General features: G+C 39.4%; 1 protein-coding gene across 7 annotated transcripts in view; it reads left to right on the plus strand.

The window, feature by feature from the left end:
• The window catches only part of LNX2 (ligand of numb-protein X 2), a 59,295-nt gene that overhangs the window by 12,233 nt on the left and 20,756 nt on the right, over window positions 1–26,306 (plus strand). For 3 of the 7 annotated variants that reach the window (XM_021541990.2, XM_021541995.2, XM_021541988.2), the window contains one exon: window positions 20,351–20,875. In XM_021541990.2, the coding sequence (XP_021397665.1) occupies window positions 20,475–20,875 (401 nt within the window). In that variant the 5' untranslated portion in view covers window positions 20,351–20,474. Of the gene's footprint in view, window positions 1–5,574; window positions 5,978–9,408; window positions 9,554–10,968; window positions 11,384–12,657; window positions 12,814–20,350; window positions 20,876–26,306 lie in introns of those variants that run through there. The other 4 variants (XM_021541991.2, XM_021541992.3, XM_021541996.2 and 1 more) reach the window with 4 other exon arrangements.

The raw sequence follows: 26,306 nt of genomic DNA on the forward strand, positions 1-26,306 counted from the left end.
TTAATTTTGTAATAATTAAGCAAGATGATTTGTTTAATTGAGCTCTTTTAAATTTAAAGGTTTAAGTTGTGTTTAAATGTGAAATGGTATTGTTTATTTTCATTATTCCTGTAAAGTTTAAATAAGGTTCTCTACCAGGAATGGCAATGAAATCCATTCAATTTTTAAGCTAATGCTACAGAATGGTTAAAAAAGCAGCTCTTGTGAGTTGATTATATACAGTAAGGTTTAGCATTATTAAACTAATTGAAAATGTTGTTAAATCCCTTGATTTAAATTACTTCACTGTGCCATGACCTGATGGAATTAGAAATTAATCTAGAAGATGCAATTAATAGACTACTTATATCTCTCATGTAATACTTAAAATTAATTATTTTTCACTTAATAACTTATCTCTTTGCATCCATCCCATATCCCATAGAAGTAGGCTGAAGGATCACCCCAGGAAGGAGGATGGGCAGCCAGTCCTAGGCTGACTGGGGAAGGCCAGTGAGGGCCAGTGTCGTAAACAAGCTGCCAACTACCTTGGCTCTCTCTTCAAACTTGTGTAGGAGAGAACTTGGGAGAATGCTGTTATAAAGAAAAAAATAATCTTCCTAACAGTAGGGGGGAAATAGGCAGCATTTAACCCACTTAAAAAGAAACAGGCAGTACAGGAATTCCTACAGGAATGTTTTGAGGAAGGTAGCCTTCTAGATTTGGTATTTCTGCTTGCTGCAATGGGAAGTTCTGGTATTTTGTGAAAAATTAAGAGCTCTTCTGTGCTAGTGAGGACTCCGTTACTTTCCATCTGTCCTGCATCCCAGGTGACTTTTGGTGAGTTACAAAACACTGCTTATCTTTGAGAGCTTTCCCCAGTGGAGCACAGCACTTGTAACAAGCATTGTCTGATTAAGGCTTTTTTCTAGCTGTGGTCAGTCTCTTTCCTAATGCTTCTTACCTTGTTAACTTAGCACATGGAATCTGTGAACTATGGGTGGGCTTTTACTGCAGGTAAGACCACTGGAGAGACACTGAGTGCAGTTGTTAGGGAGAAAGATAGGTAAATGGGGTGGAGCATGATTTTCTTTTAAAATGTGCTGGTGGCATGGAAGAGGGTAATTATTTCTGATAAAGTTCATTTCAGTAGTAAACATTAGAAACAACTCAGTTTGAGGAGTCCATGATTGTTTTGGAAGCTGCAGGCAGTTGAACGATGTATTCGAATTTAAGTAGTATATTTTCTATAACACTTGGAAGCAGAAAATCTAAACCATTTTCACAGGGTGAATGCATCCTGGAAACATGCAGCAGTTACCATAATTAACCATTTGAAAATACTGTAGTGCTCAATCCTGTAGTAATGTGCCCAAAAGTCCTTTGAGGACCAAAAGGTGCTGTTGCTGGGGTGTGGGGCACAGGTGGTACTTGGGACCAGCCAGTTTTTGACATGAATGCTTTCACTTAACATGTGAAAGCTGGAAGACCTTGGAAAGAAAAAAGTTTAGAAAAAAATATTGGAGGATGCTTTATGGTATTTATTCAGGAACTCTTCTTTCCTCATCTAATTGGTAAGTAAACCACAGTGCATAAATGTAATGGAAGCTTTCCTAATTTAAAAAAGATGTTTACATATGTGGTGGCATCGCTGATGGGCAGCTAATCCAGCCAGGTATGCCTGGTAACAGTTTGCTACAGACTGGGTAAATATCATAAACACTTAATGATGGGAAACCCTCAAGAACCATCAACATGACCAGCTAACACCAATAGGTAAAGATTTCACTCTTGGATCCGGAATTGCGGAAGCGTGTGTTTAATGTGTACACATGAACTAATCGCTTCAGATAGTTCCATTGTGCAGTGATGCTGTTGGGATCAGCATTTAATGTTTCAATTTCTGTTGAGGAATGCTTTTTCTGCATTAGGTGGGCAGGGAGACAGTGTTATGTACAGTCATTGATGTCATTACATGGTGGCTGATAAAGGGGACAGGTGGGATGAGGGATCTGAGACTGATATGCAAGACACCTGTCTTTGTACACCCTGCTGCTGTGATGGTGTAGGACTGTTGAGGATCATTGTATGGTATGTTGTTGAATCCTTTTAAGGAAAGCCTTTTAAAAGGAAAAGTCTTCAAGGTCTGGCAAGTCAGCTTTGCCATGGAGACTTTTATGCCTGAAGAATCTTTTCAGTCTCTTATTTTAAATTATGAATGCCACAAAGCAAGTATAAGTCATAAAATCAGAAAATACCAGGGTGAAAGGGATCTCAAGGATCATCTGGTCCAGACTTTCTTGACAAAAGTACAGGCTAGGCAAGATGGTGCAGCACCCTTTCCAGATGCATCTTGAAAGTGTCCAGCATTTGGGAATCCACCATTTTCCTGGGGACGTTATTCCAAAGGCTGATTGTTCTCATTGTGAAAAATGTTTCTTTTGTGTCCAATAAGAATCTTCACAGAGGTAACTTGCATCCATTGCCCCTCATATTTTCCATGTGTCTCCTTGTAAAATAGGAGTCTCCAGCTTCTTTGTAGCCACCCTCTAGATACTGGAGCACGTTGATAATGTCTCTCCTAAGCCTTTCCTCAAGGCCGAACAAACTCAATTCTCTCAGCCTCTCCTCATATGGCAGACTTTTCAGTCCTTTGATCATCTTTCCCCTCTCTGGGCCTTCTCCAGTTTCTCCACATTGCTTTTAAACGTTTCTAAGTGTGTCCATTAGATGGGGAGATGAACAGCTCATAAATTCAGATGTTGCTCTGTTTCATGTTCAGTCAAATAGACTTTGATGGTATTAATGTAGCAGCACAAAGGCATTTTGAGTTTGTGAATGCAAAAAGGAATATTAATTCCAGCTTTATCTCTGAAAGGTTCAATGAAAAAACAGGGAAGAGCGTTTCACATGTTTCGCTACATTCTTTTCCAACCTTGATAAGAGCTGCTTCTATTTAGCCTTTATAAAGGATGTTGTAGCTGAAAGGAAGCTTTCTTCATGTGAAAGAAAAGAAAGTGATAAAATGAGTTTAGAAGATCATCAGCAGAAATATTTAATGGGGCTTTGTATGAAAATGGGAGCGCTGCAGATACGAACTAAGTCCCTGAATAAGGCAATATTTTGTTTGAAGTGGCATACCAGTAAAATTCTTTTTTTTTTCCTCTCAGTCCTTCCACATTTCTGAAGAGGGTGTAGGAAAAGCCCATCAGAAAAGTTCATAAAAATTAAAAAACCTTTAGGATTGTCAGTGGCTTAGAGATTATTGGGTAAAGGCATTAAGTAAGTGGAGTATACAGTGACTTTATCATCGGCAGTATGTTGTTCTGTTACACCTTGCAAAGTTAAAATGTCATGAGTTGAAAATGTGTTTCCTCATATTTATGCACAACATAGACCAGCACAATTGCTCAGCTAAATAAACAGGACATTTTCAATTATAAGGTGCCATTACCTTCGTGTGTTCTTGTCATTTATGAAATCAGTAGGTGGTTAATTAAATTGCTCCTTTGGACTCTCCTGAAGGCTGTATAATAATTATATTTTAGTGGTGGTGTGCACATTTCTCTACTTTATAATGAGGGTAAAAGTTGTTTACCTCTTCTTTGTGAGTGCTTTTTTTTTAGGTAGGTATAATATGAGGTTTTGTGGTAGGTTTTTCTTTCTTTCCTGTAAATCTCATTATTCAGCTGCTCTTTGCAATCATGTGGCATGCCTTAGTTTAAATGAAGTCTTAAAATGTTAAAATTTGTGTTGCTAAGTACTACTAAAGCTACAGAGTCTGTGTATTAAACTCCGCATTGTTGGAGGGAGCAGGTTCAACACTCAGGAGAACAGGCTTCCTTCAGCCACTCAGGTCTTTTGAAGACACGGCTTCTGAAAGCAGTTCTGGGGCTCACACCCAGAATTCTTGTTCAGCCTGTTGGCTGGGCAGGCAGATTTTGGCTTTCCTCCTCCTTTTCTTGGTAGAAGGAGCAGCACTGATGCTTGCAAGTGCAGAGGGAGGCTTGTGACTGCAGCGCTGGGTTGGGGAGCAGCTTTTGTATAGCAGGGTAAGGGCTGTGCTTATACCCCCTTCCTTTGCTGTGTGGTGTTTCATCATGCTGTTCTATACAGCTGAGATCCTCATGGTAAAAATTGTGCTATCTTAGCAAATGCTGTTTCTAGCTATGACTTTAATTAATGACATGTGCTGAAGAAATCCCCTGTAAGTGTAGTACTGGTGTGCTCACAGAGTAGCTGCGATTGGTTTGTGTTGGTTCTGCAGCTGAAATGGGGCTTTACAAGTAGATGCAAAAACCCAAAGAAAATGCTGCTAGCCTAGCATAAGTATCATTGACATTGCCATTTTAATGCTGTTGGAAGTGTCTCTAGCAGAGGTCAAAAGTTTTCTTAGTGCTATGTCTTTGAAATACCATCACAGGTTTTATCTCATGGGAAGGAGCAGAATGGGCCTCACTTCTGACTGGACAATTTATTTAACTGGTCTGATGGTCTCACCAGGGGTGATGTCTCATCTAGGCCATGCAGCTATTCTGTGAACCAGAACGACATCAGTCCTCTTCATTATGCTGTTTATCCAAGCCTGTTTGTTTAAAGGCATACCAAGCTAGGAAGAGGCAGGAAAAACAGTTTTGCTGCTTTTTCATAGGGATGATTTACTTTGCAGTCATATTTTCTCAAGTGGAGGGTATTATAAAGGCCACCCTGAAGTCTTCTGAAGTATCCACCAAGACCTCAGACTGAACCCTTTGTTGCTGGAGAAAACTCTTCCACTGCTCATTTATCATGCTGTTTGTAGATTGAGGTTGTTTTTTTTATCCATTTCATGGAACTAAGTGAAGGAAGAGGACAGTCTTGAGGGATATGGAAGTTATCACATTTAGCTGGCTGACAACTCTGCCGTATGTCGTTTGTATACTGTCCAGTATAAGGGAAAAATAATACTAAAGTATTGAATTTGCAAGTGAAGTTACTAGACTTTATAGAATCTGCTGTGGAAGATAGTTTGTAGTTTGTGAGTCTGCAAATAAGAATGATTTCATAGTGTTCAAAAAGCCAGAAACTTATTTAATTTGAAAGAAAACCATAATTTTTCCCCTCCTTTTTTTATCAACAAAAGTAAAACAATTTCAGGATGTAAAACGGACTTTCTGTGTTGAATACACCTCTAGTATTGAGATACTGAATTATAAAACTGTACAAAAATTTTGACTTTACCAGAAAGTATGTGCAATTTTGAGAAGAGTTTCAATGTTCCACTTTTATTTTCTCCTTTTAAAAAGCAGAATATTCTGAAATAGGGGAGTGGAAGAAAGAAAAAGAATGTTACGTAATCTACTTTGTTGTTTTTCTTGTAAACATCATGTTGCTTTACATAATATTTATAGCATATAGCATGACAGGGACTTGAAATGTCCCATCTGTGTTGTAAAGCCACCATACACAGGGAGTTACTGTAAGAATTCCTGCGCAGGTCATCCCCGCATTCTGTGGGGTGTGCTTACAAAACTGTGATGTGCTATGTGGAGTAACAAGGTTTCATTCTGCATTCACCAGAAATTGCTGGCAACATTTTAGCCTGCAGTTAATTTTAATGTTAAGTTTAGGTTTTGAAAAGGACACAGTGTAAGAGATTGCCTGCAGATCTTTCACGCTGGCTTCTGCTCCTTCTACTAGTATTTGCTGAGCCACAGCTGTTAGGGCTTCACTCATATTCGTGTGAGGTTAGGTGAATAATTTACTGCTTTAAGGAAATCAACCCGAGAGCTGCTTAGTGGCTTTAGGAGGAACTGGTCCTGTTTTAATTACCCATTGGTGAATTCATTTTTGTATACCAGCACGCCGACAACCTTTTTCCTCGGAGTTCCCTGTTGTCATGTGATATCCCCTCCTCCAGGAGATCAACAGTATATTCTTCTTTTCCTGTTGGGCAGGTGTTTTGTGTTGCCTCCTCATCTCCACTGGGATGGAAGGCTAAGAAATGAAGACTAAAAAGGTGATGAAGGGAAGGGGCTGTCATACTCTGTGTTGCAGGTTTTGTAACAGATCCTGGGTTCTGGCTGCCAAGGAGTCGTACCAGGGTGTTTCCAGGGCTCTGCTCGGCATTTTAAGGATGCTTCTCTTCAGAGGCTGGCTTCAAGTCCTTAACTGCAGGTTAGACCCTGTGATGAGAATTGCAAACAAGAAATGAGGGAGATGCTTTTGATTCATCTTATTTCAAATGCATAGGCTATTCATACATGAAGTGGAAAGTGAGTCTTTTTAAAATTAGCTGGTTTGTTCTTTTTGTTTATTTTTTAAAAATTTCTTTTTCCTAGACTTTTTCCTAAATTATATGGTTCTCTGGTATGGTTTTGGTTTTTTTGTTTTTTTGTTTTTTTGTTTTTTTTTTAACAGGATGATGCTTTGCAAAATGTTGTGGTCAGGAATCTAGATTTCACTTGACTAAATATACAAAGGCTCTTTCTGGTGATTTATATGTATGTGTGTGAATTTTTAAAGATTAAAAAAATTTTAGCTTTCCACAGTGGTAAAATTCAATTTTGAAAACACATTTCCTGCATTACGTGAGATAATTTTACAGAGTATCTTTGTAGTCAGAATGTGAGAAGAAGTGAAATAAAATGAAACATTTAAGCATACAAGCAGAGGTGTGTGTACCTTCTGCCTGAAATGAAACCAAAGTCCTCCTTTCTCATGCCTATTTGTATTATTTATAATTGCATGAGATGTGTATTGAGAGGGTGGCTGGGAAATAAGCTCTTAAATATGAAAGCTCTTTGGTCTCCTAGGATACGTATGTAGTAATAGTTGTACAGTTATCCATAAGGTTTTCCATTGGGCATCCTAGAAACCCTGTAAACTTCAAGGTAGCCTTTATTAACCACCTTGCAAAAAAAAGGTTGCTCATTTTTTAGGAAGAGATGACATGCTTCTGAAAAACAGAATGAGAAACTAAAGATCATTCAGGTATTTGCTCCTTCTGTTTTCACTAAATCTGTTTGGCTTCAGGATTTGTTGATGTATAGAAATTTCGCAAAAAATGCACTTAGCATTTCCAAGTGGAAATGTTTGTCCAAAAGAGTACTTCCCATTTTACTGTTTTTCCAGGATTTGAGAAGGAGAAGGAAGGGAAGAGAAAAATGGGGGAGCAAGTGGGGTATCAGGTCTGGCTGTCAAGCACTGTTTTTCTTAATTGAAGCTAAGAAATTGTTGGAGAGGTTCAGTAGTTTTGTTGGTGAATTTTCTTACCCCAAGCATGTTGTGTATCAATGTTAAGCCTAATTATGTGGGATAAGATTTTATAGCGGTGAATAAGGTTTTATAGCAACTTCATTGCATGCTTTGCCCCCAGTTTTCCACTAACTAGGAATCTCTAAGCCAAAACTACCCCTTGGTTGTATCTGAAAGTTTAAAGGGAATCAGGATGCCAGTGGAAAACAGGCCTCCCATTTGAAGGGAATCAGGAGGCCAGTGGAAAACAGGTGTCTCCAGCCAGCCAGAGCCTCAGCCGATGTGCTGTTCTCTAAATCTATCATCTAGAAAAAAAAGCACACCTTTTATTATATATGGGAAAGCTGCAGTAATTTATTTCCATGTACTCAGTGGAAACAAAAAGAGACTTTGTAAACCCTTTCTGTTTTAGATTCCATTTAGTAATAAGGTTTGGCTAAAGCAACAGAAGAACATGCTTTAACAGAAAAGTATCAGTTCAGAATTTAACTTTATTGAAATTTAATATTCACTCAAACTGGTCTGTGTGGACAATCCCTAAATCTGAGTTCATAGATTTCTAGACCTGAAGTTTACAAAGGGAAATGTATGCAAATTACTCACTTCAGCCAAAGTATGGTATATTATTGCAGTAGCTTTCCAGGGTAACTTCTTGGTTCCATGAGCAGTTTTATCTTTTCAGTCTTAAAATTCTTGAGCTAGGATGGCCTTTTCATGACTCTGTCTTCACTATGTCTTTTATTTACAGTGTCAAGTTGCCTGGGATATTATCTGTTGTTTCTGTATTCTCATCCCATATGTCTGATATTAAAAGGCAGTGTTGTTTGTAGTTGAGTCTCCTGCTCCTTTGAATGAAACTCTTATCATGTTCTTGCCTGGACTTCTGGTTTTCAGATTGCACACAGAAAGGACAGGATAAAGGCTTTTAATTTCTGTGTTTTCCCTCCTCTTGGTTCATTAAATTGAAATTATTAACTTTTTCACTCTGAAAATCAGTGGAAATCAAGGCTGTTTTGTTACTACAGTATTAAACAGTTCTTCACTGATGTGTGAAAAGTTGGGTTTCTGACCCAAATATTTGTGTCTAGGTGGAAACTGGTAACTGTAGAGCAAACTATTGTTCAGGAGTTTTTGTGTGGGTTGCCTCATTGATGCAGAAAGAACCCTTCTCAGGACAGTGTGCACTTATTTTCTGGGTATTCGTTAGCTTTTTTAGTGGCTGCCAAATGAAGATGACTTGTGGCATTGTCTGTGTGACCCATTAGACCCTATTCCTCTGAGTCACTGCACTTGATGGTAAGTTTGAGTTACTTAAAAGCTCTGGGTTTTAGAAACAGGAAGTTTGCAGGTGAACTTCTGAGTAGCTCCTTGAATCCTTGTTGCTGCTGATAGGAGTAAGAAAGCTTGGAAGTCTTCTATTTCCAAATAATCCATTGCATGGTAGGTCTGTTGCATGAAGATATCCTGGCCTTATGAGCACAGCAGCTACTGCTGCCACCTCTGTATGAAGGTAGACAGGTGTCTGCAGTTCATTTAGTCCTTGTGTTGCATTTCTGGCATCCCACAGTCTTTCTGCACAGCACTGCTGCCTTTTTGAGGAAAAGAAATACATCCCATGGGAATGTGCATACTTATCTTGGAGACCCCATAATACTTTGGGATCATTCACACAGCTCCCAGTGGAGCAGGAGTGTTGTTGGGGGTGGTTTCTTACTTTTGGACAATGTAGTAATTAAAAAAAGTTTAGAAAGTTAAAACCCAGAATATTTAATGTAAGTATCTGGCATAAAACATGTGAAAGTGTTTAGTATGAGTTGGGAGTTAAAAAAAGTATGGAAATAAAAGGTGGTTTGAATTTCTTATGTCTGTGAACCTAGCCTAACTTGTTGAGAAGTGCTTGGTTTGGGAAAATGAGAACTGTGGTTAGAGAGTGCAAAGAAGATGGACTCACTCCAGAGGGTGAGTTGTCTGCCTTTTAAAGACCTTTTTCCAAAAGCACTGCTAATGAAGTAATATCCTTCAAAGCAAGACTGGCATTTTAAAGCTAGTTCTTAAGGGTTGAATACATAGAATAAATGAGGAAGCAAAAATTGTATCATCCCCCACAGATGCAAAATTTCAGCCTGCTATGAAGAGATTGGACAGGGAGGAGGAGGAGAAGGTTGGCTCCTTCCCGACGTAGCATGTTTCTGTCAGTCTCTGTTGCTGCAACCATTTTGACCATGGATACAGAAAAGTGATGCCTGAAGTTAGGAATCTGAACTGGTAGGGCTCTTTAGCACACCACTCCTTTACCACTGTCTTCCCAAAATGTGGTGAATTGGAATTCCTTGCTGATGTGAGTAAATGTCTTGTATATATTTTGCAGATTTATTGTTAACTATCTTAAGAAGTGAAATAATTTTTCTTTTGTAATTTCCTACTTTGGTATTTTTAACAACTTGGGTTTTGTTTACGAGGTAAATGTAGCAGTTGGAGTCCTGATGACTCCCCACCCTAGCAAACGTTTGAGCTTTCCCCTGTTTACTTGTAGCCTTCTGTGAGGACTTAACTCTCTTTTATTGAGCAGTTTTCTTCTAGTCTATTTCTTGATTTATAGTTCTATTAATAGATCTCTTTTCTATAATTTCTGCATATGGCTACCAGTTTTATATTTTACATAGATGCTGCCACTTACCTGTTTGTAGTGTCTTTTTTTTCTTTAGTTTTAATTTTTGCTACTCACTTACAAGGTTATGATTTTAATTTTTTACCTTTCTTTAGGAATATTACCTTTTCTTAAAGAGAATGAGACTACCAAGGAAAGCGGACAGAAATGCTGTAACAGCAGTTCAACTTTCCCTCTTCCACATTATTCATTCTGCAAGGGGGAGTTAGGAGATTGCTGCTTAACATTTAGCCCCTGTCACTCATGTGAGAATACATAGCAGGGCCTGCTGGCCTGCTTTGTGTGTGCACTACTAGGCAGCTTTGCTAATATTTCTCACTTGAATCTTAAAGATCTATTTTTCAGCAGTGTTACCACTGAGGGAGTTTCTTTCTGAGGGCACTAACAGGAGTCAGAGAACAAGCTAAAGCAGCCAAACTTTGCACCTCAGGTAGGTAAAGAGCTGCACCATAGAAGCCTCCCTATGTAATAGCTAGTATTTTCCAACATATGTGTGTGTATATATATATAAAGTGCCATCAGCTAATAGGGAATGTGAAACAAAAAGCTAGCAAACACAGGGGATAGAGAAGTGTGTTTAGAAAAAGGTCTTTGTTTTTTTCATTCAATAACTGTTGTTTCTACTCTTTCTTGGTGTTTGTGTAATTATAAGGTCTGAAGTGGAGAATATATGATTCTTACAGCAGGACTAAAAACAAATGCTTCTATATTATTTGCTTCATATTATTTATGTCTGTCAAATATGTATAACCAGACTGGATTTTACATAGTCACAATGTTCACTTCCTTTTCTGAATCCTGTCTGGTGGCCTCAGATCAAGCCCTAGTCTAATGTGTATGTAAAGACCTGTTTACATACAAAGTATTTAAATGGGCTTTATTTAAGATAATATTTGTATATTTTAAGACTACAACTTCTAGATCTAACATGTTCTTATTATGTAAATTTTGCTAATGTGAGGAGCCATTTATTTTCAGTATCTATACAGAGTACCTCTGTTGCAGTATGACAAGTAGCCTAATTGGAAGGTCTCAGTGTAAAGGTTTTAATTTCTAAAAAGCATCTTACGAAATAATATGGGGGATTTTGCACAAGTCATGTTCTGCCTTTCTTTGTGTCCCCAAAGCTGAGTCAGGCAGCTGGCTCTGAAAAGAATAATTTTACACATTTCAAAAGGAAAGTTTCTCCTGGAAATTAACTGGAAATCAAGTTATGTACAGCAGCAAAGTGAAATGTCTTCATCAGACTTAATAGGGAGAGGCACAGCCATCATCCTAAAGGGTTAAGAATCAAAGAACTTGTCTTTATTGTGGCGTTAATTCAAGTGTTGGCTAGTGCATGGCATCCTAACATAATTCCCAGGCACGAGTAGAGACTGCTGAGGCATGCCAGTGCTTTTGGAATGAGTCACCTGCTTGCCAAGGGGTAGCCAGAGCCAGCCCAGCTTTCCCTGATCCCTGGTTGTGCTGGGCTGCAGGCCAAGTGGGGCAGTCGTGGTGGTGAGTCAGTCCCTCTGCGTGCAATACCCCTGCTCATGGGCAAGTTGTAATTTGGCCTGCATGTAGGTAGCCTGAGTTGAATGGTCTTGACTATGGGCTCAAGAAGGCTCTTATTTTCCTCTTTTTTTTGAGAGTTCTGATGTGGCGATACTTGGTTTATTTCATTAGGGAGAAAATAAACAGTCTCTAGGCAGGGCAGACCGGTTTAAGGGGTTGCCTTAGCTCACTAAGTGTTGTTCCTTAGCTGCTGGGGTTTGGCAGGTTGAGGCTGAAAATTGAAGCTGCAAGCTTCAGATCAAGTCTAGACCATTCTCCGTGCTCTTTCTGCTGTACTTTCAAGTTTCTTTCTCTGGCCATGGGTTGTCATGAGCTCCTTGCAGACCATGGGCATGCACTCCTGCAGAGGACTGTGTGTCCTTTCCTGCAGGAGGAGGACAGTGTGTAGCTTATCATTTATCTGAGCTGTCTCTAAACCATGTTCTCTTGGCTCTGTCTTGCACAGATCTTAAGATGCTTGTTTTCGAAGAGATTGAAGGTTTTCGTTAGCTTAGGAGGTAGCTTCATTTTTTTTCACCCTATGTCAAAGCTAAAAAAACTGCTTAGTAACAGCAGAGTTTACCTTTGAAAATAGCTTTCACCATCACTCAAGTTATGATTGATGGGGGAAACCAGCTGTAACAAGTTATGCAAGGTGGCATATGCCTGAAGGAAGGGATAGGATGGTGTTTCTCCCTGAAAATAGTTAAGTCCTACAATTTAACTATTCAGAAAGTTCTTTTATCCTTTCTACCCCTCCACCCCCAGCTTCTCTCTGTCATCAAAGCCATTTCATGATAAATCGCAGTGCTGTCTCCCTGAATTTCCTCCATGCACACCCCTAGGGATGGGGGCTGGTTATAAAGAAGTGTGGAAAAAGGGAACATAACTCTCAAATTCCTTTATTTTCTTTGAATCACTGCTGCCCCTTAAAATTTGAATTAATCAAATCAAAGTCTCTTTGTACATATCCAGGAATGAGCTAAATTTAATCTAGTTAAGTGTATTCTGTTCATCCACAAAAGTCCCTGTTTCAGGGCAAAGTGCATAGGGGAGGGCTTTCCAGAAGGTTTAACATCTTGATGGACAGCTTTCTGCTGCCTTCATCTCTCCCAGCAGAAAGGGTGGCACATATGGCAAGGGCTGGTGGACAGATTGCACGGCAGAAAATATCCATGGCGGATAAGCAAATGTTTTACTCTTTCTTGCTCTTGTCTGCTCCATCAGCAAGAAGAAAGCCTCATTAATTGTCTCCTTTTCTTTTTGACTGTTGGGGTACTTTTCTCACTTCCACTGGATATAAAAGCCTGCCTGTTACAGCAGCAGTAGTTAAATACTGCTTTCCTTATTCTTTTTGTGCTAGGAAGGAAATTTGTTTTCAGGTCTCCTGGCAGGTAAGTCTGTTTTTCTTCGCTTTTATTTATGTTTCTTTCTGTTTACTTTTTCACAAAAATCCAGAAACTAGTTTAGGTACTTGGAGGCTTCTTGCAGGCTTTTTTAATACACTTAAGCCTAAAAGTTGCAAACATGCTCGATTGCTGAGTCCTGGGAGCATCTTGAACTCCCCAGGTGCTTGTCTTGTGTTTGGGGGTTCCTGGCATGGGGTAATTTTTGACACAAAGCAGGGCTAGCCTCCAGAAACAGGCACTTCACTTTCCACTTAACAGAAAATTTAATGTACTTACAGAAAATAGATCTTCTTGCAAATTGTAAAGGGAGCTCCTACCTCTTTTATGAAACGTGATGGCAGACGAAGGCAAATACTTGAGCAATACTTTGATAGGGTGGGTAGCAGTGCCTGACGAAGAAAGGGTTCAAGTTCTTTAGTGGGGTTTGTGCTTCCTGCAGACCAGGACATCTAACTGGCCACCCAAACCTGGGTGGCTCTAATTTAGCTATGTTTGTGTGTCATATTTCCTCCTTTTTCAGCATTCCTCTTGTTCAGTAGGACTATGCAAAATTTAATCTGTAGCTGTATCTTGGTTAAGGATTCATACTTGTCTCCTTTTCTTCTATTCTGAGATGATTTATTGGATGTAGCTCTGTATTTGCTTTAAAGAATGGGTATTTCATTGCAGGAACCTCTGTACAGTCACAGTCCTTATCTTCCCTGTCTCATTCGAGACCAATTTGACTAAAGTAAAGCTATTTTAATCTCCTGGTCCCAAAATAGAAGCCATTCCATTTGTGCCATAGAAGATGGCTGCAGCAGGATTTTTGTCTGTTTGAGCAAAACCTTCTGTTCACTTGTTTTATCTCTGGGCACTGAGTCCCTCTTTCCTCTTGTCATCCCCTGATGTCGAGCATCCCTGGCTTTGAGGCGGTGGTTTTGGGAGGTGGGTGTCATCTGTCATCTCTCCTAAGGATGGTTAGTCTTGTGCTGCCTCTCAGTTTCCCCATTCCACACATTCCTTTGCTCACTGCTATGCCAGTAGCTCAGATCCCCTGGACCTCTGCAGACAGCTGTGGGGCAGAGAGGGGAGCAGGCAGTGCTCCTGTGGTTCCCCTGCCTGGCGGTGTCTCACACGCCCGTGCAGCGGGGACCTTTAATGTTGTGATGGCAAATAAAGCCCATAGCCCCCAGTTGCCATGGAAATGCAGCACTCCACAAATACAAAACACAACTTAGTCCTGTTAATTTTCAATGCTCCTTATTTGTCAGATTTAAGTGGGGTTTCATTTCATGTCATGTCCTTGAAAAATGCTGGACTGTGAAAATACCCAACAAGGGAGTTCGTGTGCACTCTCTTTTTGAGGAATTGCATATAAAAACCCTCACCCCTGGGGCGGAGAAGGACAGTCGTCACCTGTGACCTGTTGCCTTTGCAGTAATGGTGCCACATCAACACCTGGTGTAGGGCTGACTCCTTGTCTGTGAGGGCATTCCTTTGATGGAACAAAAAGACTAACACAGAGGCAGAAAAATAATCTCTGGAGAGGTGGATTTACTGCAAGCCCAGCGTTGCCTGGTTGTGGTTCAGTGGAACAAAGTTGCCATTCAGGCACAATATTATTTAGTTTGAATACAAAAATTCCAATAATTCTGCTGAACAACTTAAAAACGTGGAAGAGGTTGCTCATCATCACTAAAAATAGATGTGTTGGGTAATTGGCATGTGGGGCTGCAGCAATAGCAGAAAGTGTCCCAGGCTAATTGCTGTGCCCTGTCCATCTCCTGTAGGTTTTTGACTTGGAGCTGCCAGGTGTCATATTTTGACAAATCTTACATTTGCTTGCATTTTCAAAAGAGGAGGAGTCTAACAGAATTATTGCCTCATGAACTTGGACAAGGATTGAATTGGTTTTTGGTGTTTCAAGGCAGTGTAGCCCTTGGATATCACTATAATTAACACGGATATTGTAAAGTCAATACATGTTGCTAGTACTGCTTCACTTGTTTGCTATATGACTTTAATATTAAAGCAGAGATTGTATCTAATGAGCTAGGTCATGCTTACTGGGCGATGGGAAATAACACTTTTCCCCTATGGTGATGTTTGCTAGCTATTTATTCTCATTATGTTTTTTATTAATTTCTTCTGTCTTTTATTCTTTCACTTCAGCTAGGGGTCTGCTTAGAGAACAGTTACAAGTCATCAGCCTGATGCTGTAATTCCTTTGAAGAATTGTGGACTGGGAACTAAGAAGTAATGTTTAATTAATGCTGTGATGTGGTTTTAAGCAATGGATTTAACCACTGTCTAGATTTACTTTCCTGGGGCTTATGTCAAATGCTCCTGACTGCTCAGAGATCCCACTCATAGCCGTGGCATTTGAATAATGCAGGGGAATTTGAGAATTATGAGACCCTTCCTAGCAAGCTTAGGCAATCAGGGACTATTGTCTATGGAGAACGGATTGTGGAAATCCTGTGACATTTTAAAATTAAGCCAACCTTTCCTGAAATCCAGGGTGATGACTATGCTGTTGTTCAGAGTTATTGATTGGTGTGTTTTATGTATTACCCCTCAAGGTCAAATCTGCCAGGACAGCACTGCCTGAATTTAGGTTACATGAAATCTTCACCATAGCTGTTACAATTTTTTCCATATGCTCCCTTGCCACACTGGAGAGGAGTAAGGAAGGGTTATATTAAAATGTTGCTGCGATGCTAGCCAGCAGCAAAATTTTGGGATCTCATCTCCTCTGGGTTGAAGAGAAGAAGCAACCAATACCCAGTGGCCTTTAATTAAGGGGAAAATACAAGTGGACAGTTTTTCACTTGCAGCTGGTTTAAACTGCACAGAAGAAATTAATCATTGATTCAGTGATTGAGTTAGATAGATTTCTGTGCAAATACATCCCTCTGGTTAGAGAGTTCTTAGGTTCAGAACTGAGATTTGCATCCCAGCCATTTTGGGATACAGAGATATTGAAGTCCTCCAAAGAAACAAGTCACTCATCTCAGGGCGTTCTTTTGACATTTGCTTTTGGTCAAGAAAATTGCATAGACAGTTGTAAATGAAATAAAAAATTGGGGTATATTAAAGGTAATTTTTAAAGAGATTAGTTGTCAAGATGGATATTTTGCATAGTTGTTTACTTTTGGGGTATAGTTCGGTTTTTTTGTAAAATTTTGAACAGTCAGTTAATGGGCTGTAAATCTCTAGGATTTTAATAAGATAATGTAGAAATAGATTGCTTAAATCTCTGAGAGCATTAATTGAAAAATACATGTTTCCATTAACTTCAAACTGGAACCTAGTGTTAACTATTTGTAAAGACAACCACAGTTAAAATCTTAACTTACTGCTACAATTCCAGTTTGCTTGTGGTTTTCTTTTTTTTTTTTTTCTTTTTTTTTTTTTTTTATAACACCAATTTGGAGAGAAGAAACAAATATTGTGAAATCTGATGTAGGTATAAAGTATGACATGTAATGCTTTTGTGAAAATATGTTGAGCTTCTCCAGAGAAAGCTCATTGCATCAATGAATTGGAACTAGAGGAAACTTAAGGATAAGGCTGTCTTTTTCAGTCTAAAATCACTCTTGTGCACACTCCACTTAGAAAACTAAAACAAAAATTAGCACATAAAATTTGCAGTTGGGTGTCCAGTCTTGCCCAGTTCCCAAGTGGATTGTAATATAAAACTGAAAGCAGGGCACCACCTGCACTATTTGACTGTTTTAATGAAGTCCTGGGAAAACTCTTTTCTAGGGAATTATATGACTTGAATAACAGGCCTGGCTGGCTCTTTTACCCACTTTGTATTTTTTATAATTCTGGTTATTTTTCCTGTTTGCAGCTTTCCTGGGCTATTATCATCCTGTGGAGGTGGTGATCTGCTGTGATAGGAGACAGAGAAAATAATATAAGGGATGCAGAAAGAGGGTTGAAGTAGGGTATTATAAATGGCAGTGCTCTGGTATTGTGGATTTCAGGGATATAATACTTTACATCAGAGAAATTTAGACCTGACCTGTCATCCCAGCTGTTGCTCAGACCACAAACTGTGTTTGTGAACTTTGTAGATAAACTGATGTTTTGCACTGGGAACAGATGGTAAAATGACTTGAGAGCAATAATTAAGCAGCCACAGTATATGATCAATAAAAATCCTGGTGATAGTTTCCTTGGTCATTGAATGGCCTGCCCCAAGTACGGCACAGAAGTGTAAAAGTAAGGAAATCTTGATTTTTCTAAATTTTTTTTTCCCAGTGTAGTAGTGGTATCTTTATTTATCTATTTTTGTTCGTTTAGTTTTTTGTTGGTTTATTTTTTTTTTTTTGCTGGGTTTTCTTTTTTTGTGTTGTTTCGTTTGGTTGGTTTTGGGGTTTTTGGGTGTTTTTTTGTGTGGGTATTTTTTTTTTTTTTTTTGAGGTGGCAGTGAGATTTTTCTTTTCTTTTGAATCTTCATTCTGTAATCCACTATCTCTTTCTTCCACAGCTCTGCTGACAGAGAGGTGGTGGAAGGGGGGTCCTGTCAGCTGCAGAAGAGGTGGTTGGCTTAGTTTATATGGCATTTATTGATGGTTTAAGTTACCAGGGCAGTGGCAGCACTGAGGCAATGTCAGCTGCCACCAGGAGCAGCCTGTCTCTGGCCCAGGGTAGCACCTCTGCAGCAAAGCTCAGCCCAGGGCATCTGTCCCTGCACCAGCAGCATTCATACCCTGGGATGGGTCAGACGTAGGAACAGGAGTGTCTGCTCACCTCCTGCAGTGGTGGCAGACACAAAGGCTGCCTGTGCCAAGCACCTGTGATTACAGTAAGCAGATCCTGTCTCTGGGTATACCTTTCCTAAGAGAGGGGGCTTGTGGTTATAGTTTTTTACATGGTAGTGAATACCTGGTTGCTCAATAACTTCTCTGGTTTTGCATTTTGTTCAAAATTTAAAGGAACTCGTTAAAATTTCTAACACAAAAAATGATTAATTACAACCTCTTAAAAGAGAGGTGCAGATTTCTTTGACCATAGCCAGTTATAGATGTCAGAATATCTCATGGGTATATTTACTCTATGGCTCTGATTCATGCTCTGTCACAGACTGCCATGTGAGTTGCACAGACTTCAAGGGATAGAAATGCTAGAAGCCTTCGAGGAGGTCAGTTTGGGATGGTCACAGTCAGGAGTCCTGACTGGATCTCCATTACAGTAGTGCACAGAATGGTGTTGGGTTTTTCCATAGCCTCAATGATGGCCTTTAATATGCTCATGGTGGGATGGGGAGGGGCAAGTACCAATATCCACATTCCTCATAACCAGTGACAGGACTCAAGGAAACAGCATGAAGTTGAGGCAGGGAAGGTTTAGGTTGGATATCAGAAAAAAGTTTCTTACCCAGAGGATGGTTGAGCGCTAGAATGGTGTCCCCAGGGAAGTGGTCACGGCACCAAGGTTTACAGAGTTCAAGAAGGGTTTGAAAAAATGCCCTTAGGGACATGGTGTGACTCTTGGAGTTTCCTGTGCAGGGCCAGGAGTTGAACTTTATGATCCTAATGGATCCCTTCCAACTCAGAATATTTTATGATTCTACATATAGGACTTAGTTCTTTCTTGGGTTTTGGTTGCTTGGAGAAAGAAGAAGAGTCCTGGTTGTAGTCAGTAGTAGAAACAGGTGTACAATTCAGGCAGCACACTTGTACAGTGGCTTTTGCTGCCTGTTCTGTGTGTCACTTTGCTTTGCAGGGCCTGTTGGTGTTGCAGGTACAATGCAATTCATGCCATATATTCCTCCCCTGCCTCGACTGACAAAATAATTTAGTACAGTCACAAATCAATGCTGTGTTTTTCTAGAACATTTATCTGGTTTATTTTGCATTACATAAAGACCGGCCATTAGATGGGTCTCATTCCTTCTGCATTAATCCAGTAGCATGAATGCAGAGCGAGAGAGCTTTGGTTTGAGTATGAGGGCCCTGTGCACTGCTCTCCAATCTTTAAGCTCTTACATAATATGTTTAAGACTGTTTTTTTGACTAATCTCTTTTGGGCTCTCATTTTGTGTTCTTAGTCTCCAGCAACAAAGAACTGCTATGCTCTTCCCTTGTGAAATCCTTTCCAGAAGGTGCACATTATCTGCTACAAGACAGGGAAACGATGAGCATCGATTTCCATGGTAGAATAGAAGCCTGGATTACAAATTACGATTTAATCCTTTTTGCGTCAAAGGATATAATAATCCTTGTAAAATGTGCTCTAAGTCTTGTGCTTGGCTGTGTGAGGTTAAGGGGCAAAAGTCAAAATAGGGAAACTCATAAAAAGTAAGACATGGGGAAATGTGTGCATGAATTTCAGAATATATGTTTAGAACTGCATTTCAACAGTCAGAAATAAAGATGATGAGCTGATGCCTAGACTACTAGTTTTCATTTCTCTGTATCTTTCTACTACACTGCTAGAAAACAGTCTCTGTTGTGAGTGTTGTGTTGTTTGTTGAATTGCAGTAAAGAACTTAGATACATAGTAAGCATTGCTGTAATTTGATTTTTTTTCTCCCTCAAGTAAGAACATTTACCACAACTAACAAATATGGAGGTGTCTTAAGACTATGAGAAATTCTGTTTTATTTTCTAAGTCATCATGCTATGTGTATCAAGCATCATGATTCTGTAAGGGAGAGAAGGCTAAATAAGGTTGGGAGGGATAAGGATTTAGTGTTTGAAGTTGCTGACTGATGGCTGCACAACTTCCTGCCCAAGCAGCTATTTTAAGAGGGGCAAAGTTTAATAAAATGAAAAGTTTAGAAAATAAATTCCATGGTGACAGACCTAGGGTTCTTTCTTGCCACACTGAGTGTGCTGTAACTTTGTTAGGTAAAAAGCAAAACAAATACTTTTTTTGGAACCAGTAGTTTCATATGATTAGTTTCTTCCATATCTTGATTATTGGCCTCTGTACTAAATCAGATGAGTCGTACTGGATACAATCTGTCCTTCTTACTGTGTAGCAAACCTAGAACTAAGTGATGATATATTTGCAATATTACTAAAGGAATGAACCAGGCTAAGCTGTTTCCTGTTTTTTTCAGTGCAGTGTATTTAGAACATTACTAATAACCAAATATTCTGTATGGTCAAAATCAAAAAAACAGTAGGACCAGATTAAAATTGTTATCTCATATTAAAGAACTCAATTATTTGATGATATAACCATCATTCCACAATAGGGTATTTTTGTACCAAATGCTAATTGCATGCTTCTAATTTGACAATGCATAATGTGGTGTCCTTGCTGTCACAAAATAGTCATCTTGCAGGTGAAGACTGTGCACTGCACCAGCCCTTAGGAAGCCATAAAGTGTTTGTGTTGTAAAAGGATTTGTATTTGTAGATTTTTTTCTTGTTCTTTTCTTTGACAAACTTACAAAAACCAGGACTATTTCCCTGATCTATCTTGGTGTTGTATTTTGGTAAACCCAGAAGTCAAATGCTTTGAAGAGATCACCCATATTTCCTGCAAAATGAATAATTTGTTTCTTTATTTGATACAGAAAATGACTGAAGAGCATATATAAGTCACCCTGGAAGAAGTTGCTTTGCTGTGAGCTTTACATGAACATTCCAATCCTATGAGAAGGAAGAGGAAAAGGATCCATCAGCCTTCTTAGCTGTAAAATGGGGACTGCAGGTGATGACATGGCTGCAGTGGAGCAGAATGCCTCCTTGAACCCTCTGTGCTTTGAGTGTGGCCAGCAGCACTGGACAAGGGAGAACCATCTCTATAACTACCAGAACGAGGTGGATGATGACTTGGTCTGCCACATTTGCCTTCAGCCCTTGTTGCAGCCATTGGACACTCCCTGTGGACACACTTTCTGCTACAAGTGCCTAAGGAACTTTCTTCAGGAGAAGGATTTCTGCCCACTGGATCGAAAAAGACTCCATTTTAAACTCTGCAAAAAATCCAGCATCCTTGTTCATAAACTGTTAGACAAGCTCTTTGTTTTGTGCCCCTTCTCTTCTGTGTGTCAGGAAGTGATGCAGCGATGTGACCTGGCGGCACATCTTAAAAACAGGTGAGCGCTGCAGGTGCTTGTGTTGCATTTTCTGTACATGCTTGTTTGTGGCCAGTTTATGTAGCAGTACAAATTGTGGGCAGGAGAAGGGGAGAGAGTTGGTGGTGACTTAAATTCACAGCAGAAGAACTGTGAAGAAGACACTAGGAAATGGTCAGTCTGTAGCTATGCACAGGCAATGCGCTAGATTACCCTTCTTTTGTACATCACAACAGAAAATAGTGAAGACTACTTGGTGATAGTCATCGGGAAAATGACATGGATCATTAGAAGTCTGAAGAAAACCATTTATCAAAAAAAATACAGTAGTGAGTGATTACAGTAGGGGAAAAAAGGCTGAGGGAATGGGAAAATTAGAGATGTGCAAACTGTCTGCAGAGAGGAGAGAACTGGTGCAGTAGGAACAAAGAAGATCAAGTTCAGATTTTAGTGGAAAAAAGCTTTATAATGGTCAGGCACTGGCATAGCTTGGTTAGGTAGTAGTTGTCTATTCCCTATTTTTAGATGTGATTATGAACACATAAACAAACTTTCATCAGGAATAGTTACATCAGAATTGGTTCTGCTTTGAGGTAGGCAGATGGACATGGTATCTCTTAGGACTGATGGGCCTTCTCTGCGTGTCGTCCAGTCCAGGGACACTGGTGGCCACCCAGACAGGTTCACTTGAGAGGTACGTGGACCTGTTCCATGGACTTGATTCCAAGTCTTGGTCTTTGTCCATTTGGAGACTCTTGGAGTCTCTTTCTTCAGGTGGAGAGTGATGTTGCAGAGGAGATTGGGAGTGTGTGTGGTGCGGATGTGCCTGCAGGCAAGTGCTCTGCAAAAAAGGGGAAAAGGACAGAGGCCATCTGTCTTAGAAACTGTTTGCTCACATTCATATTTCCAGTGTGCCTGCCCTCTTCCTTTTTCCACACATCCTGAAGGCTTCTGCAGATTCAGACGTTGGGAGGACCCTCAGTATGCAGAACATGCTGCAGTCCTGTGGACTGTGGTGAGCATGGAGCTGCCTGGCTCCATGATTGTGGTAGTATGGTGTCCATGTCAGGGAGTTACAGGGGCTAATTAGGAGCCTTTCTCTCTAGGTTTTTATCTTCTTTTTTTTTTTTAATTCTCTACATGGCTTCCACGTTAGTTTAAGCACTTGCTTGTTTACTGGTGGCAAGTAGTTTCTGATCTATAAGATGACTTGGGGTGGTGAGGAGGCCTGTTTTATGATTCTATTTTAAAAAAAGGCAAAATTTAATTGATTCAATTTTAATAAAAGGCAAAATGCTAGCAAGGCTGCTGCTAAATATTTGATTCCTCTTCTGCTTTCCCACTGTCATATCCCTCACCTCTTCAGTCCTTTTTCCTTGATTGACATAGTTTTGAATGATATTAGGGCTGTTTAGAACAGGGTCATGTAATTTATTTGTACATAGAACACTATGTATGTACTCTTTAAGTATACGTGAAATATCCATTTACTTAATGCACAAGGTTATAATGGAATTCAAGTGAGCTGAGTCACAAGCTTTTTCTGTTTGTTGGCTGGAAAAAGCTTTCAGTTGCAGAAGGCTGCTCATTTTCAATTCCTTCTGTTGTCTTGGTTATCTTGGCTGATACACGTTTTGAGTATATGGCGATTTACAATTTTCAATTAAGCTTATTTGCAAACATCTGAACACCTATAAATTACCATTGCTGACATAAATGATGGCAGCAACTGCATAATTTGAATTTAATTCTGTAAGGATTAGTGAATCCAGTGAACTTCTACTACTGATCATTACATTTAGGAAAGAAATACAAAATTCAGTATTGTTGTAATTGTCAGCATTGATTAATATAAACCAGTCTCCACAAGCCTTTACATAAGGTGGTTTGTGTTTCTGAAGAAAGCAGTACGGTTGGTTAATTTTCACTGTCTAAAAACCTTCACACTAGGGTTTTCCGGTGTTTTTTTATTGGCTTCATTTGGGCATAAAAGCTGGAAGAAAATGTCATTGTATTCATCAGGTGCCTCAGAGTGTAAGGAGCATTACTGTAAGATGCTCCCACAAAGAGATGAAAGGCATCAAACACAAACCTGATTACTTCACAGTCATTAATTGCACTCCATGATACCTCATTGCAGAAAGAAAATGTTCTTGATTTCTCAAACTCTTGAGTTTCATTACATTCACTTGCAAACTTGTTTTTAAAGTTAAACACAGTGCATGTAATATGATTTAAAGGGCAGAACCATGTGAGTCATGTACTGTTTTTCAGTCACTTGGTATAGAAAATTTTTTAGTGTTTGGTAAAGTAAGTGTCATTTTCATTCCCTAGAGTTGTTTAAAGAAAGACTGGATGTGGCACTCAATGCCATGGTCTAGTTGACATGGTGATGTTTTGGCATGGATTGGACTCTATGGTCTCAAAGGTTTTTTCCAACCTAGTTATTGCTGTGTTTCTATGATTTCTAGATTATCAAAGGTATATTTATGAGAAGAAAATCTGACAAAAAGTTAATGAGATTTTCTGTGTATGATTTTAATTGTGGTAATTCTTACAGATTATTCAGAAGTGAAAGAAGTCTATTGTACAAAATCATATTGTGAAAATCTTAGAACTTACATAATGAGAGGGTTGAGTATTGTGTTAATGGCTTTTTAGTGGGCTTTTAACTGTCTCCTCCTGCATTTCCCTATGGTATCTTAGGGTACCAGTTTGGATGGAGACATTTTTCCAACTGGGTAATGTTGCAGATAATTTTATGTCAAATTAATTTTGACCTTTATGTAGGATTGCATTTTTTGGAATTGAAGAAACGATTGAGCTATTCACTGGCTGTCACTTAGCATGCTTAATATATGGATTTAGAGTAACAAAATCCATGGGAAAACAAGCTGTAAAGATACAGAACTTTGTCATTCAAAACCATGGCAATGCCAGTTAATTTGGTGTTTGTCAGTGCTGATGAGCCCTGTTCTTCCCACCCTTTCCCATGTTAGCTACGGGCACTCTCCCTGCCTGGCACTTTGGAGCACCAGAAGTGAAGAGGATCTGTGGGATTTAACCCTCTTTTGAATAAGTGAATAGGCAATAGATTCATATTTTCTTACATGCCATATGGACTCTAGCCATTGCTGGAAAGGTAAACAATCTCTCTGTGGTTGTTCTCTGCTCTGAAGCCACTTGACTCCTTGTAAGCTTCTCACATTGTTGGGTGGGAGAGAGAAGTATTCAACAAAACCACTCTTATTTTTCATTAGTCTTCTCTGATTCCCAAACCTAGATAACTCCTGGTGCTCCATTTTCCCCACTTGCTTTTTTTTTTTTCCTTTCTTTTTTTTTTCCCCTGTCAAAAAGAAACTAAGACCCAGACATTTAACTTTCCAAAGCAGCACCAGGTTTTACTTTGAATTGCAGCTGTAAATCTTGCCAGAATTACTGCTTAAGGTCACTTTGCTGGCAAAGTTTTATGAGCAATAGCAAAAGCACTTGGGTTGCTTCTTTGCTTAAATACAGCTCCTGCTTGGAAAATGATTTAGTGCAACTGGTTTGAGGTTATTTAGTGTGTTTGCTTTTATCAAAACCACTGGACTGGGCAAAAGCTGATGGCATAGTTTACAATGAATTCTTTCTTTTCAGTAGTCAGTGAGCAAATGTGTTTTTCAAGCTCCTACTGTTATTCCACAGAAATACCCTGTAAACTACATCTTAATTTTGTATGAAAGCTCTTTTTATCGGCAGAGAGGGATTGCTGCTAGTGTTCCAAGAAGTCAGCTTTTATATGAGAAATCCAGGGGACTTGGCTGTAAAATAAATTACAACAAAAAGCCACCAAACAAAAAGACCCATTTTTCTTCTCTGTCTGATATGAATTAAGAGAAATTGAAGGTAAAAGCTATACTTTGTCACCATCCAGAACTGAGCAGAAGCTGGTACTGAAGAGGGTAGAGGAAAGAAGCTGAACATAAGCAGAATCTAATTTCACGTGCCTAGAATAACTGCCCTTCAATCTTCCCATTAAGTAACATCACTCTGTTGATTTAGCTGGGTAGTTTTATTTTCATAGAATAGTTTGAGTTGTAATCTTACTCTTGAGCATCTTGATTCATGAAAGAAATTAAAGAATTTCTAAAAATTCTTAAAACAGTCCTCCCTTTGTTTTTGCTCCTAGACAAGATGTTCTGGCTTTATTGGTAGATATGAAATACCATTTCTCTAAGTTTGAATTCAACCCTTATTTATACAACTTGTTTTATGAGAATGCTTATATGAGTAAAGGAATCCAATCTTAAGAGCTTGTTTTGATCACAAGATGCCCATCTGTGTCCATAACACATTACAAGGTTCAGTCCAAAAAGCATTTTATCCCAGATATTTGGTGTTAGTGAAAGTGTGCACCTCTGGGGATTTATTGGCACTTAACTGTTACAACTGTTATACGGTTTTGCTGTTTGTGAATAATACATTCTTACTGCCAACAAAAATCTTTTTATGTTGCAAGTGGAAAGAAAAAATCTCTGTATAGATGTGCTTGAATACCAATACAGGGCTTTGCTGCTTGGAAGGTGGGATGCTGTGGACCTAGACCTGGGAACTGGCATCCCATGAATTAATGTCTCCACTAGACTTCTGCTTTCCTGGCAATGCAGTTGCACTGTACTAGACTGAAATTCAGAGTCTATTACAATTACTGGTTAATTTGGGTAAGAATCTGTGGGGTTTTGCCCTTTTTTGCCTCATACAGTGCTGCACAAAAGGGATTCCATTCAAGAGAAGGTGTGCTCAGGAGGCTGTTTAGATTTCTTGGTACTAGCTTTTGAAATTATAATTATACATCATTGGCCAAAATAAACCTCAAATCTATTTATATTTTGAGTGATGACTTTTATCAGCTGCCAGGTAATGATGAGAGAATGTGCTGCGTGAGGGAGGGTGAAGGAGGACCTGGCTGTGGTTTAGGAGGCTTTGACAGAAATAGGATACTTCCAGGGATGAGTTTTATGTTGTCCTGGTTTGACACAGCTTAAAAAACAAAGCTCTAAGGTGTGCTTTACCACCTTGAGCAGGTCCTTTGGGCTCCTCAGGCCTTTTGAGATGGCTGAGTCAGAGTCAACAACAATGCAGTGGTTTGTAGGAGGTATTTAAGGAAGTGTCTGGCTCACAGATGTAGTCCAGTAAGGCTGGATTCTGCTGGCAGGCTCGGAGGGATTGAAGCATGGTTCTCTGACAGTGTTGGTTTTGAGCTGTTCACTTACAGAAGTGGTGATTTCTCTTTGCTGAGAAATTACCACTTCTATAGCACAGCAGTTCAGGCACAGCAAGGACACGCAGCTTGGGGTGGTTTTGTCCTAAATTCTGGTGAATCAGTGTGGGAGAGCATGTCTGTCAGAGCTCCCAGCAGACAAGTTTTCTCTGCAAGAGCATTTATCCCTTGCTGTGTTGCTGCAGAAAT

Source organism: Lonchura striata, chromosome 2 (genome assembly GCF_046129695.1).
Source record: "Lonchura striata isolate bLonStr1 chromosome 2, bLonStr1.mat, whole genome shotgun sequence".
NCBI classification, from domain to species: domain Eukaryota; kingdom Metazoa; phylum Chordata; class Aves; order Passeriformes; family Estrildidae; genus Lonchura; species Lonchura striata.